This window comes from Pan troglodytes, chromosome 20 (genome assembly GCF_028858775.2).
Source record: "Pan troglodytes isolate AG18354 chromosome 20, NHGRI_mPanTro3-v2.0_pri, whole genome shotgun sequence".
Lineage (NCBI taxonomy): Eukaryota > Metazoa > Chordata > Mammalia > Primates > Hominidae > Pan > Pan troglodytes.
The window spans coordinates 55,847,332-55,862,673 of NC_072418.2; the positions used below are offsets into that span (position 1 = coordinate 55,847,332).

At 47.4% G+C, this 15,342-nt stretch overlaps 1 protein-coding gene and 1 pseudogene across 1 annotated transcript; both read left to right on the forward strand.

Moving 5' to 3' along the window:
- Window positions 1-370: 370 nt before the first annotated feature.
- Window positions 371-1,636, forward strand: LOC107969570 (actin-related protein 2/3 complex subunit 1A-like; annotated as a pseudogene).
- Window positions 1,637-8,745: 7,109 nt separating this feature from the next.
- Window positions 8,746-13,603, forward strand: ERVV-1 (endogenous retrovirus group V, member 1). The gene has a single exon (XM_003316621.6). The coding sequence runs from the start codon at window positions 10,432-10,434 to the stop codon at window positions 12,058-12,060; it is 1,629 nt and encodes a 542-aa protein (XP_003316669.4). The 5' UTR covers window positions 8,746-10,431; the 3' UTR covers window positions 12,061-13,603.
- The last annotated feature ends 1,739 nt before the right edge of the window (window positions 13,604-15,342 follow it).

Genomic DNA, 15,342 nt, shown 5'->3' on the forward strand with positions numbered 1-15,342 from the left:
AGCAACATGGTGAAACCCTATCTCAAGTAAAAATACAAAAAAATTAGCCAGGCGTGGTGGTGTGAGCCTGTAATCCTAGCTAATCGGGAGGCTGAGGCAGGAGAATTGCTTGAACCTACCTGGGAGGCAGAGGTTGCAGTGAGCCAAGATCGCACCACTGCACTCCAACCTGGGTGACAGAGCGAGACTCTGTCTCCAAAAGAAAAAGAAAAAGAAAAATGGTGTTTCCTTTTCCATTTTCCTGCTGACCATGGAAAAACACACTCTCACAGTTTTATCAATTCTTTGGTAACAATTAGAAAATGCAAGCACTGGTTCACGTCGACAGCCCAGAGTCCGCAAATCCTCTGCTCTGAGCCCGTCTGGACTTCCCCGATCCCAGCTTTCTCTCCTTTGAAAACACTAAGAATGACATCACTGCATCAGTTTTTACTAGAGCCAATCACCTGTCGTGCCTGGAACAGGGATCGTACCCAGATTGCCCTCAGTCCTGATAATCAGGAAGCGCACATCTCTAAGAAGCACGGGAGCCAGCGAGTGAAAGCTCGTGAACTCAGTGAGCACAATGGACATATCACAGGCATTCACTGGGCTCCCAAGAGCAACCGCATCGTCACTTGCGGGGTAGACCGCAATGCCTATGTCTGGAGTCAGAAAGATGGTGTCTGGAAGCCAACCCTGGTGATCCTTAGAATTAATCGTGCAGCTACTTTTGTGAAGTGGTCCCCGCTAGAGAACAAATTTGCTGTGGGAAATGGAGCATGACTCATTTCTGTTTGTTACTTTGAGTCTGAAAATGACTGGTGGGTAAGCAAGCATATTAAAAAGCCGATTCACTCCACAGTCCTCAGCTTGGATTGGCATCCCAACAATGTTTTGCTGGCAGCAGGATCATGTGACTTCAAATGCAGAGTGTTTTCTGCTTACATTAAAGAAGTGGATGAAAAGCCAGCCAGCATGCCCTGGGGCACCAAGATGCCTTTTGGGCAGTTGAGGTCAGAGTTTGGTGGCAGTGGCACTGGTGGCTGGGTCCACGGGGTAAGCTTCTCTGCCAGTGGGAGCCGCCTGGCCTGGGTCAGCCACGACAGCACCGTTATCTGTTGCTGATGCCTCAAAAAGTGTGCAGGTCTCAATTCTGAAGACAGAGTTCCTACCACTCCTGAGTGTGTCATTTGACTCAGAGAACAGTGTCGTGGCTGCTGGCCATGACTGCTACCCAATGCTCTTTAATTATGATGACCGCGGCTGCCTGACCTTCATCTCCAAGTTAGACATTCCAAAACAGAGCATCCAACGCAACATGTCTGCCATAGAACACTTCCGCAACATGGACAAGAAGGCCACGACTGAGGACCACAACGTGGCCTTGGAGAGGCTGCACCAGAATAGCATCACTCAAGTCTCTATTTATGAGGTAGACAAGCAAGGCTGTCGCAAATTTTGCATTACTGGCATTGATGGAGCCATGACAATTTGGGATTTCGAGACCCTCGAGTCTTCCATCCAGGTCCTCTGCATAATGTGAAGCTGAGTGAGCCTTCGCCATCTAGCATGACAAACTGTGGCCAACCGCAGCTGTGCTGTGGCACGATGGCGAGGAAGCTAGACCCAGGGAAACACTGAAAACACATATCAGGCCAATGCTGTGTGGTTTTGTTTGAATATAAAATTGGTGAAAGTGCTGGTTTTTTTAAAGCAGTAATTTTTTTTTTTTTTGCGATTTCATTCCATTCTTCACCAAAGCTTCCCTTTAAGTAGTTTATTATGGAAAATTGTCACACTAACTTAAAAGACAGGGTGAGGGAGATATGTAAATTGTCCACTAGAAAATTAAATAAAAGAACTAAATGTGGGAAAAAAGAAAAGAAAGAAAGAAAATACAAGCACTTAGGTCAGGTGCAGTGGCTCACGCCTGTAATCCCAGCACTTTGGGAGGCTAAGGCGGGTGGATCACCTGAGGTGGGGAGTTTGAGACCAGCCTGACCAACATCTCTACTAAAAATACAAAATTAGCCAGGCACAGTGGTGCATGCTTGTAATCCCAGTTACTCGGGAGGTTGAGGCAGAAGAATCGCTTGAACCCAGGAGGTGGAGGTTGCAGTGAGCCGAGATCGCGCCACTGCACGCCATCTTGGGCAACGAAAGCGGAAAAAAGAGGCCGGGCATGGTGGCTCACACCTTTGGGAGCACTTTGGGAGGCTGAGGTGGGTAAATCACCTGAGGTCTGGAGTTTGAGACCAGCCTGGCCAACATGGTGAAACCCATCTCTACTAAAAAAAAAAAAAAAAAATTAGCTGGGCATGCTGGCGGGCGCCCATAATCCCAGCTACTTGGGAGGCTAAGGCAGGAGAATCCCTTGAACCTGGGAGGCAGAGGTTACGGTGTGCCGAGATTGCACCACTACACTCCAGCCTGGGTAACAGAGTGAGACTCCCTCCCCCCACCAAAAAAAAAAAAAAAAGAAAAAAGAAAAGAAAATACTAGCACTAATTTATATGTCAGATTCATGTCACATCTCAAATTCATCTAACTTTTCTTGACATCCCTTTTTATACCAGTGGAGCCCTGATGAAGACACTTAATAGAAGTTTTCTCTCTATCAGAGAAATAAGTTGATGAGAATAAACTCAACGAAGGTGAAAATTCTGTTTTTTTCTGTGACCTGGGGGAAAAAGCTTAAGGTGAATTTACATTCAGATTGGTTATACAGAGAGAACATACAGAAGTGGATGAACTCGGTATAATTAAGTTTTTCTATCCACAAACCAGGTGAAAGTATTGTAGGAGGCAGATAGCGAGGCATGAGCAGGTAAGGAGACCCTGTGTCACCCGCAAGGGGTCCTGATCCAGAACCTAAGAGAGGGTTCTTGGATCTCACGCAAGGAAGAATTCAAGGTGAATCCATACAGTAAAGTGAAAGCAAGTTTATTAAGAGAGTAAAGGAATAAAGTATGGCTACGCCATAGTCAGAGCAGCCTCCTGTTTCATCCTATGACTAAGAATGCCTTCACTTACTGGGAATGTAACCCAGCAGGTCTCAGGCTTATTTTCTCCAGCCCCTATTCCAGATGGAATTGCTCTGGTTCAAATGTCTCTGACACTTTGGAAAGGAATATTTAGAAATGCAACTCACTGGCCGGGCACAGTGGCTCATGCCTGTAATCCCAGCACTTTGGGAGGCTGAGACAGGTGGATCACGAGGTCAGGAGATCAAGACCATCCTGGCTAACACAGTGAAACTCCATCTCTACTAAAAATACAAAAACTTAGCTGGCCTGGTGGTGGGCGCATGTAGTCCCAGCTACTCAGGAGGCTGAGGCAGGAGAATGGCGTGAACCCGGGAGGCGGAGCTTGCAATGAGCCGAGATCGGGCCACTGCACTCCAGCCTGGGCGATAGAGCGAGACTCCGTCTCAAAAAAAAAAAAGAAAAGAAAAAAGAAAAAAGAAATGCAACTCACTGAGAGTCTCCTTAAAGATGCTGCCCACTGACAGCAAGAAAAGATCAGTGGCTACATTGCCTCCACCTGGCCTTGTGGCTGCACTCCTCTGGCCCAGAAGGGGACTTATCAGGGGCCAGCTGGACATAATCGAGATGGGGGACTTTCCCCATTAACAACCATGTGTACTTCTGCAATAACCCACCCTAGAAGAGCCTTCTGCTCAAAATGATACTGAAACACACATCCCTGGGTGGAGATTTGAGATGCTAATGAGGTATGTGACGTGTGTACCAGCATGGACCGTCACAGGGCTTTCCTGATCAGAGGACTTCCTGGAACGTGCTTACTAGGAACATCCCTGCACAGCCCCTTCATGAATAATCATGTCAGATTCTCACAAAAAGGCTCTGCCCAACACTAGTAGGGACAGGCTCATTCTTTTGAGGAGCCCACCCTGCTCCACTGTTCAGGGTATCTCTTCTTTCTGAGCTCCTACGCCTTTAGATAAAGGGCACTTACCTGCTTAACTCTTTCTGCGTGTCTCTTGACTGAATTCAAGGAGACCAAGAACCAGAGGACTTCCACGCCCCTCCCGGTAACATCTGGTGTTTTCCCCTGGTGGCCTGTGAACTGTTCTTCTGGGTAAGTGCCAAAAAGCTGGTGCCAGATTCTCTGGTTGACGACCTCTGCTTCTTTCTGCACTGAAGAACCTCCTGCCCTAATGCAGATCTTGCAGCTTTAAGGGGAGGGGTTTTTCCTCTGGGGCTCTGTTCACTATCAACTGCCCAGTACCATTTCCCTTCAGCCACTGTCACTCTGCTCCCTCTGGCTGATTTCTCAGCTCACCCTGAGGGGTGACAAGCAGAGGAGGGAGGATTTAAACTCCACAGTGAGTAGATCTGAGACACGGTGACCCTCCCTGCAGGAGGCTTGTGAGGGTGGCAGAAAATCCACCCTGGCTGTGCAGTGACTGGGGAGCTTCATATCTTCAAGTGAAACTACTATTCCGTGTTGAGTCGGCTCTTCTACTTGCTGTTCATGGCAGTTCATTCTCCTGGACACAATATGCCGCCACCGGTGAATAATCCCCCAGGTCACTCTACTTACTCTTTGCTGTCCCTGTCCTCGTCGCCGGGCTTCCTTGAATTCCTCCTTCGTGTGCAAGTGCCTTGTCTGTCCTGCTTGTCTGGGATCTGCTGCGTTTGCTTCACTGCCAATCGCCGGAGGCCTGCCCGCACCTGTGAGGAAGTTTATAGTTATTTTTTCCCTAGAGATGAGACCCAGCTTCGTCCTTTCAGTTGCCTCCTTTCTCACTGCAGGGACCGGCACTGGCAGGATGCTCGCTTACGGGCATCCCTTGTTTACTATCGGGTCCTTCTCTGCCCGACTACTCTTCAAGAATGCCTCATTCTGTGGCTCCTCAAGCGAGCTGTCCGGTTCCTCCGGATGGTCATTTATAGGCCTCTTTCTCAGACCCCAGTTTCTCTTTACAACCGGGGTTTCCTGTGGGTCAATGGGAAGTTCATCCGCCTCCTCAAGCCATTGTTACAGACCTGTACAGCGGTCAGGTGCTTTTTGTATTATGTTGAAAAAGCTGACAGAAAATGCCCCCGGCGCTCCCCTTGCTGCTTATGTGATCATATCAGGGACGTAAAAAACCAGAATCAACAGCCCAGTCCACTAACTCTGAGCCCCAGGGGCCTTCCATGCCTGTTTAAGCATTTTTTTCTGTATGATCCCCAAGGAACCTACTATGACTAGGGGAAGATATCAAATTTACCTCCATTCCTCTAACCATCTGTATGCATTAATCCAATATTATCATGCATTAAGGGGACCTTACCATGGAGTCCCTTCTCTGCAGACTTTAGCAGGGGCAGAACTACTGGACTTCTTGCAGAACCAAGGTCACTGGGAATATGAGAGACAAGAGAACTACTCCCATGCCCGACGTTCTTACACGCTTCCTGGCCCAACATAGAGGTGAGAAAGGCGTCCCTCCTAGGCATCAATCCTAGGAAATCTAAGAAACCCTTCTGAGCAAAATGAGATACAGGGAGACAATGGATGGTGCAAATGCTGAGGCTAGCTAATTCTGGAGCCCCAGGGTGAAGAACCCGTCATCCCTATAAATAGAGGCATGGACACTTCACCTAGGCCAAGGTGTGGAATGCCTCACCTTCCTGAGGCACCCAATAGGTGGAGAGATGCCTTCTCTATCCTATGTTCTTTCCTGTCTTCTCTTTCAGATGGGTAACCAGAGCTCCGTATCCCGGGATTCCCCTCTCGGATGCATCCTTAGAAACTGGGATAAGTTTGATCCCCAGGCATTGAAACGAAAAAGATTGGTTTTTCTTTGCAATACAGTTTGGCCAAAATATGAACTAAAAGGGCAGGAAGCCTGGCCAGTGGGGGGAAGCTTAAATGTTAATACCATACTCCAGCTTGACGTCTACTGCCGACAACAGCGCAAATGGTCAGAGGTCCCTTATGTGCAAACCTTCATGATCTTGAGGGAAAACCCAGATTTTTGTAAAGGCTGCAAGATAGATCCTGCCCTTTTAGCTATCCTCAGTCGTCCACTCCAGAGACCTCAACCAGGAGGCTTCAATGATTTCCTGGTCAACCCACCTCAACCTCCTCTTCCTGAGACCAAAGAGAAAGAGCAAGCACCCCCAGCTCCTTCCTCCTTGTATCACACTCTTAGCCTTCATGGGTCAGCCTCAACCTACACTAGGCCCTCAGGCCCCCGCTCTGGAATCTGCCTGCTACCAGTGATGAGCCAACCAATAGGACCAGTCCAAGTCCAGGTCCCCTTTTCCATGCAGGACTTGTCCCAAGTTAAGGAAGGCCTGGGAAAATTCTCAGAGAATCCGGGAAAATTCCTGGAGGGCTTCCGTAAATTAACCCTCACTTTTGAACTAACCTGGAAGGATGTCGCCATCCTCCTAGGACAAACCCTGTCTCTGGAAGAAAGACAGACCATTTGGGAGGCAGCGCGTCAATGCGGGGATGAGCTACACTTGGCAGATGCCAACTACCCCGTGGGAGCTACAGCTGTCCCCCTGCAGGACCCCAACTGGGACTACGATACCCCGGCAGGAATCTGCGCCAGAAATCATATGCTCCTATGCCTGATAGAGGGAATGAAAAGGAGTCAAGTCAAGCCTGTCAATTATAATAAGTTAGCAACCATCGACCAAGGGCCACATGAGAATCCCACGGCCTTTCTCGAAAGGCTCCTGGAAACTCTTATCAAACATACCAACCTAGACCCGGGATCCCCAGAAGGACAACTAGTCCTAAAGGATCACTTCCTCAGACAAGCTGCCCCAGACATTAGGAGAAAACTGCGAATGCTGGCTTTGGGAACTAGAGCCCCCATGTCAGAAATCCTCAGATTCGCTTCCTCAGTGTTTTATAACCGAGACCAGGATGAGAGGGACAGGGCCGAGAGGAAGGAAAAACAGAAAGAAGAGAGGCAGGCTCAATTACTGGCTGCTTTGCAAGTCCACCAGCCCCCTCCAGGTTGCCCTAAGGATACCCTCCCAGGGAACTGCTATCAGTGCGGGAAGCCGGGCCATTGGAAGGCAAACTGCCCCTATGGGCCAAAGGGGGAAAAGCCCTGCACGGCCTGTCCCCTCTGCCGTAAGCTCAGGTACTGGAAAGAGAACTGTCCCGAGAGCCAAAAGGGCCCCTGAGCCAATGACGGCTTTGAGCTGAGGGTGCCCTCTGCCTTGGCCAGCTCCCAGATGTGACATCATCATCAAAGGGATGGAGCCCAGGGCAACTCTGGATGTAGCAGGTAGGACAATACATTTTCTATTTGATTTGAGAGCAGCCTGCTCAGTGCTGACCCCCTTCTCTAGGCAACTTTCCTCTGTCAGGTAATCAGGGTAAATGGCATCTCTTCCTAAGATTTACACCTTCTTTATTGTTAAAAGACCAATTAATCTTTTCCCATGAGTTCCTGATAATGTCTGAATGTCCCATACGTCTTTAGGGCAGGGATATACTCTCCAAACTAGGGGCACGCTTCACATTTACCTGAACTTCCCTGAAAGTCTTTCTTTTTTTTTTTTGGAAGACTCACCCATGACATTGGTGAATTATCTTGATCTGGAATCACAAATAACCCTGAGATATGGGCTTTGATACACTAGGAAGGGCAATAACTGCAGTCCCAGTCAAAATCCAGCTAAGAAAACCTTCCACTTCTTTCATAAGAAACAATACTCGCTATGGCCAGAGGCAACGGAAGGACTTGAGCCTGTCATTAACCCATTCCTTAGACATGGCCTGTTAAAGTCTGTAACTCTCCCTGCAACACAGGAAATCTATTCTGCTGGTAGAAAACATTTATAGGGTTCTCCACTACTGAACCCTGATTAAGTCTGGTTTTCTGATGGCGGCAGTTTCATCCAACATGGAGTGACACATGCAGTTATGCAATAGTGTCTCTATTTGACATTATAGAAGCCAAATCCCTTCCTCCAAGAACGTTGGTACAGCTAGCAGAGCTCATTTCCTTAACTAGAGCCATAGAAATAGGGAAAAACCCAAAAGCTACAATTTATACAGATTCAAAATATGCCTTCTCAGGACTCCATGCTCATGTGGCCATCTGGAAGGAACAGGGATTTTTACCAGCAAAAGATACCCCTAAGGAATGTAGACCACAGATCCTGGCCCTGCTCTAAGCTGTACACCTATCACAGGAAATAGCTGTAGTCCATGGCCAGGGACACCGAAGGACCAGGGAGAAAATGCCCAGCAAAACAGGAGGGTGGATCAAACAGCCAGGACCACTACCCTGTAGGGAACTCCTCATGGCCCTTAACCCATCTTTACCCAACACCTTACCCACCCACAAAAACCCAAGAGGAAAAGGAATGGGCTATCAAATATGAATCTACCCGAGAACCTGAGGTGTGGTATACAGTGGGAGGAATTCTCCACTTTCCTAGGCCCTCCAGTAAAAACTTGTGAGAGCACTCCATGAGTCATGTCACTTTGGGAGACATCATCTCCAGCACATGTGCAAAAACCTCTTTTCCAGGAAAGGGCTCTACTAGACTATTTGTCAGGTCTTTAACACCTGTGCATCCTGTGCCTGTAATAGCCCCCAGGGCCCTACGCTGCCCTGCTTTTTTTTTTTTTTTTTTTTTTGAGTCAAAGTTTCACTCTTAGTACCCAGGCTGGAGTGCAACGGCGTGATCTCAGCTCATCGCAATCTCTCCCTCCCAAGTTCAAGCGATTCTCCTGCCTCAGCCTCCTGAGTAGCTGGGATTACAGGCAGGTGCCACCAAAAAAAGACCAAAAAAAAATTTTTTTTTTTTTTTTGTATTTTTAGTAGAGATGGGGTTTCTCCATGCTGGTCAGACTGGTCTTGAACTCCCAACCTCAGGTAATCCGCCTGCCTCGGCCTCCCAAAGTGCTGGGATTACAGGCATGAGCCACCGTGCCCAGCCAAATTTTTTTTTTGTTCAATGTTGCCCAGGTTGGCCTCAAACGCATAGCCTTGCCTCCTTGTGCCCCAGGACAACCGGCCAGAGCCAATGCAGCTCCCTGTCCTGCTTAGTTGAGCCAGTTCAGCATCAGGAAGCTTACCCAGGGAAAGACTGACGGATGTATTTCACTCAATTGCCAGCCTATAGAGCCTATAAATGCCTTCTGGTGTTTGTGGATACCTTTATTGGGTGGGTTAAAGCCTTTCCTACAAGAACAGAAAAGGCCCAGGAAGTAGCCAAGGTACTTCTTAAAAAAAAAAAAAATCATCCCGGCCGGGCGTGGTGGCTCACGTCTGTAATCTCAGCACTTTGGGAGGCCGAGGCAGGCGGATCACGAGGTCAGAGAATTGAGACCATCCTGGCTAACACAGTGAAATCCTGTCTCTACTAAAAAATAGAAAAAATTAGGTGGGTGTGGTGGTGGGCGCCTGTAGTCCCAGCTACTCAGGAGGCTGAGGCAGAAGAATGGTGTGAACCCGGGAGGCGGAGCTTGTGGTGAGCTGAGATTGTGCCACTGCACTCCAGCCTGGGCAACAGAGCGAGACTCCGTCTCAAAAACAAAAAGAAAAAAAAAATCATCCCTCAGTGTGGGTTTAGTTTGTGTTTACAAAGTGACAACGGCCCAGTTTTTATTTCACGCACCCTTTAATTAGTGACAAAAGCCCTAGAAATAAAGTACTCCTAGCACTCCTGGAGAACACATCCCTCTGGCAAGGTAGAAAGCACTAATCAAACTATTAAAAGGACCCTGAACAAAGTGTGCCAGGAAGCCTCCTCACCATGGTTAGAACTCCTGTCCATAGCACTGCTCTGAGCATCACCCCTAATATTACTTACGCCTTCCTACATGCAGACCTAATGTTAGATCCAGAAGTTACCCAATTAATCAAATACATAACATCACTGGCCCAATTTCAACAAGCCATCCAGGAGTTTGAGCAAAAGTTACTGCCTGCCACTGACCCCTCCAGTAATCAACCCTTATACTAGCCAGGGTCACAAGTCCTCATCAAAACCTGGAGAGATGGGTCACCCAGGTCTCAACTAGCCTGGGTCTCTCCTTTATGGAAAGGCCCCTTTATTACTTTCTACCCCGACAGCTGTCAAAGTTTCTGTAATCTCTAGTTGGATACATCACTCCTGAGTAAAACTGTGAGAAGGTCCCGAAGAACCAACAACAGAATCAGCATCTGAGTAGTCTCATGAGCCAGCCACTGGAGAGCTTCCAATTCCTCTTCAAGTGAAAAGATAAGTAAAGCCTTCTCTCTGTTCACCTCAAAAAAAGGTCTCTCAGTACTGGGAATCTTGGTTGCGGGGGCATTGGTTCTTCTCCTTATTTTGACCCACACTTGAAGGCCATCTGAAGTCCTGATGACAGCCTGATTTCTCACTAAACACTCCATCGAACCATTTCATTATTTGTCTCTCCTGTTTTCAGCACTTTCCTTTTGCTTTCACAAAGCTTAAGGGAGAATCAGCTATGACAGAGAAATTCCTTTTCCTTTATCTTTCCCTCCTTCCCATGCCCCTACTCTCACAGGCACAGTGGAATGAAAATTCCCTTGTCAGTTTTTCCAAAATAATTGCTTCGGGAAACCATCTAAGCAACTGTTGGATCTGCCACAACTTCATCACCAGGTCCTCATCTTACCAATATATTTTGGTAAGAAATTTTTCTTTAAACCTAACATTTGGTTCAGGAATCCCTGAAGGCCAACATAAACCTGTTCTGCTCCAGGTTTCGCTTGCTAACTCAGCGCACCAAGTCCCCTGCCTGGATCTCACTCCACCTTTCAATCGAAGCTCTAAAACTTCTTTCTATTTCTACAACTGTTCTTCTCTAAACCAAACCTGTTGTCCATGCCCTGAAGGACACTGTGACAGGAAGAACACCTCTGAGGAGGGATTCCCCAGTCCCACCATCCATCCCATGAGCTTCTCCCCAGCAGGCTGCCACCCTAACTTGACTCACTGGTGTCCAGCTAAACAAATGAACGATTATCGAGACAAGTCACCCCAAAACCGCTGTGCAGCTTGGGAAGGAAAAGAGCTAATCACATGGAGGGTTCTATATTCGCTTCCCAAGGCACACACTGTCCCCACATGGCCAAAAACTACTGTTCCCCTGGGAGGGCCTCTATCCCCTACATGCAATCAAACTCTTCCAGCAGGGTGGAAATCGCAGTTACACAAGTGGTTCGACAGCCACATCCCCCGGTGGGCCTGTACCCCTCCTGGCTATGTATTTTTATGTGGGCCACAAAAAAATAAACTGCCCTTTGATGGAAGTCCTAAGATAACTTATTCAACCCCCGCTGTGGCAAACCTCTACACTTGCATTAATAACATCCAACATACAGGAGAATGTGCTGTGGGACTTTTGGGACCACGGGGGATAGGTGTGACCATCTATAACACCACCCAACCCAGACAGAAAAGAGCTCTGGGTCTAATACTGGCAGGGATGGGAGCGGCCATAGGAATGATCGCCCCATGGGGAGGGTTCACGTATCATGATGTCACCCTCAGAAATCTCTCCAGACAAATAGAAAACATAGCTAAGAGTACCAGAGATAGCATCTCTAAACTCAAGGCCTCCATAGATTCTCTAGAAAATGTAGTCATGGACAACAGATTGGCCTTAGATTACCTCTTAGCAGAGCAGGGTGGAGTCTGTGCAGTGATCAATAAATCCTGTTGCGTTTATGTCAATAACAGTGGGGCGATAGAGGAGGATATAAAAAAGATCTATGATGAGGCTACGTGGCTCCATGACTTTGGAAAAGGTGATTCAGCAGGGTCCATTTGGGAGGCTGTGAAGTCTGCCCTCCCCTCCCTCACATGGTTTGTCCCTTTACTGGGACCAGCTGCACTTATAGCCTTCTTTCTCCTCTTTGGCCCTTGTCTCTATAATTCACTAATTAAATATGTCTCTTCCAGGATACGGCAATTTCACACAGAGCCCCTAAAAATGGAAAGGGATCATCCAATCTTCCTTGGAGGTCCCAGCACCTACAAGTACATCTCCCCCTTGGATGCCAGTGGGCAAAGATTCTGCAACTACGGAGGGGCTCCTTCCCTGACAGAGAGCAAGAGAGGGAGACCCTGATGACTTCTTCGTCCCACGTCAGCAGGAAGTAGTTACAGAAGACCCACGACGTCCTTATGCCCAAAGCTTTTCAGGGTCTCCAACTCTTGAGGGGGAATACTGTTAGGGTAGGCAGGTAGCCAGACAAGAGCAGGCAAGGAAGCCCCTGGGAAAGGAATCTTTAGAAATGCAGCCCGCTGATGGCCTCCTTGGAAACGCTGCACGCTGAGTCAGCAAAAGGAGGAGCGTGGCTACACTGGCTACACCTGGCCTTGTGGCTGCATTCCTCTGTTCCAGAAGGGAACTTATCAAGGCCTAGCCAGAGGTTACCAAGGTAGGAGCTATTCCCCACTAAGAAGCATGTATACTTCCCTAATAATTCACCCTAATATACCATTTTGCTCATTAAAATAATAAAAAAAAACACACACCTGTGTGGAGATTTTATTTTTTAACCAGAAATTCCTTGTTAGACTTTAGATCCAAATGACACGGCACATGTGTGCCCAGACCACTTCCCAAAACATGCTTACTAGTAACGCCCCTGCATGGCCCCTTCATTAATAATCATGTAAAACTCTCATAAGAAGCATCTACCCAGCCAGGTGTGGTGGCTCACGCCTGTAATCCCAACACTTTGGGAGGCTGAGGCAGGCAGATCACCTGAGGTCGGGAGCTCGAGACCAGCCTGACCAACATGGAGAAACCCCGTCTCTACTAAAAATACAAAATTAGCTGGGCGTGGCGGCGCATGCCTGTAATCCCAGCTACTTGGGAGGCTGAGGCAGGAGAATCGCTTGAACCCGGGAGGCAGAGGTTGTGTTGAGCCAAGATCGTGCCATTGCACTCCAGCCTGGGCAACGAGAGGGGAACTCCATCTCAAAAAACGAATAAACAAAAAGAAGCATCTCCCCAGCATTGGTGAGACAGACTCACTCATTTGAGCAGCCCAGCCTGTTCTGTCTTTCAGGGTGTACTGTTTATTTAAAAGCCCCCATAAAAATTCCTCCCAGGCCAGGCATGGTGGCTCAGGCCTGTAATCCCTGCACTTCCTTGGGCGGATCCTCAGACAGATCACGGGTCAGGAGTTTGAGACCAGCCTGACCAACATGGCGAAACCCCGTCTCTACTAAAAATACAAAAAAATTAGCCGGGCGTGGTGGCACGCACCTGTAATCCCAGCTACTCAGGAGGCTGAGGGAGGAGAATCACTGGAAACCAGGAGGCGGAGGTTGCAGTGAGCCAAGATTGCGCCACTGCACTCCAGCCTGGGCTACAGGAGACCCCATCTGGGGAGGGCGGTGGGGAATTCCTAAGTCACTAGCAGCTGACTCACTCTCTGCAGCAGCCAGTTCTGTCTCTTCTTGACCTCCTGTCTTTAAATAAAGGTTACTTAATGATTTAACTCTTTCTGTGTGCCTCCTAGATGAATTCTTTCCTTCAGGAAGATAAACTGAAGGACCTCCACACCCCTCCTGGTAACAAAGGTCTTTGTGCAATCCCTCCTGAAGAAGCAATGGAGGATTTAGTGTATCTAAACTAGTAAATACAAACTGTACTCAATTATCCAAGAAATCATTGAAGAAACACTCTTTACTCCATTTTTTATATCTTGGGAAAAATATAATTAAAGACAAAATAATATTTTCCAAACCCAGAAATCCTCACCAAAAAGGAAAAAAATAAATAAACAATCCCAGTTGGTGGCTGGTGAATGCTTCTACCTTAATCAATACATGTTTTGAAGCTGTCAGCTTCTTTTTGCTCATAAGTGACTCCACAGAATCTAGTCTTTGCTTTGCCCTCTAGACAAGGAATACAGAATTTTTAATTCTTATCAGAAACATATAAATTGTTTGGTTTTGCACAATATTTACTAATTTTCTCCACTCATCCACTGTGGAGTCATAGCACAAAATGAGGCACCACCCTCTCGTATTGCAACTAAAACAGACTGAGCTTCTGCTCCATAACCATAAACAGTAATAGCAATACTAATTGAAAGATGAAGTAATTTTATGTAAGTAGGTATAAAACTGATAATTCATTGTTATTTTCAGTTTTACAATAAGTGTGAATTACATACAATAAATCTTTCTCTCTCTCTCTCTTTCTTTCTATTTCTGATAGTCCCACTCTGTCGCACAGGCCAAAGTGCCGTGGGGTGACCTCAGCTTACTGCAACCTCCGCTTCCTGGGTTCAAGTGACTCTTGTGCCTCAGCCTCCTGAGTAGCTGGGATTGCAGGTGTACACCACCTTGCTTGGCTAATTTTTGTATTTTTCATAGAGATGAAATTTCACTATGTTGGCCAGAGTGGTCTCAAACTCCCAACCTCAGATGATCAGCCCACCTTGGTCTCCCAAGGTGCTGGGATTACAGGCATGAGCCACCACACCCAACGGAGTTTTCACTCATTTACTTTAATCATCATGGGTTAGAGATATAGCTTTTAAAAATGTAATTGAATATACCCATACAGTTAGGATCTAAAAAGAGCATTTCCTCTATTAATGTTTATTAAATAATATGGTGGAACTCAGACTTGCTCTGTTGCCCAAGTTGGAGTGCAGTGGCATGATCTTGGCTCAATGCAATCTCTGCCTCATGGGTTTAAGTGATTCTCCTGCCTCAGCCTCCTGAGTAGCTGGGATTACAGGCATACACCACCATGCCTGGCTAAATTTTGTATTTTTACTAGAGACAGGGTTTCACCATGCTGCCCAGGTTAGTCTCGAACTCCTGGCCACAAGTGATCCACCCACCTTGGCCTCCCAAAGTGCTGGGATTGCAGGTGTGAGCCACCACACCAGCTTAATTTTTTTTCTTTTTCTTTTCTTTTTTTTTTTTTGAGATGGAGTTTCACTCTTGTTGTCCAAGCTGGAGTGCAGTGGCACAATCTCAGCTCACCACAACCTCCACCTCCTGGGTTCAAGTGATTCTCCTGCCTCAGCCTCCTGAGTAGCTGGGATTACAGGCATGTGCCACCATGCCTAATTTTGTATTTTTAGTAGAGATGGGGTTTCTCCATGTTAGTCAGGCTGGTCTTGAACTCCCGACCTCAGGTGATCTGCCCGTCTCAGCCTCCCAAAGTGCTGGGATTACAGGCGTGAGCCATCGTGCCCAGCAATTTTTTCTATCTGAATTTCTTCCGTACTAATCAGCTTGTGATAGACACATGGCTTCTGAAACAGAAAAGTGCAAGGGCTTTTTATGAGCAGGGTGTGGAAGACTACCAGTAACAAATGCTTTGGCATAAGTGATGAGTGAGAAGGGGAGTGAAAGTCTCTACTGTCCTACCTAC

What these genes read in the sequence shown, in the direction of transcription:
- ERVV-1 (XM_003316621.6), top strand. Translation starts at nt 10,432, where the DNA reads ATGACAGAGAAATTCCTTTTCCTTTATCTTTCCCTCCTTCCCATGCCC.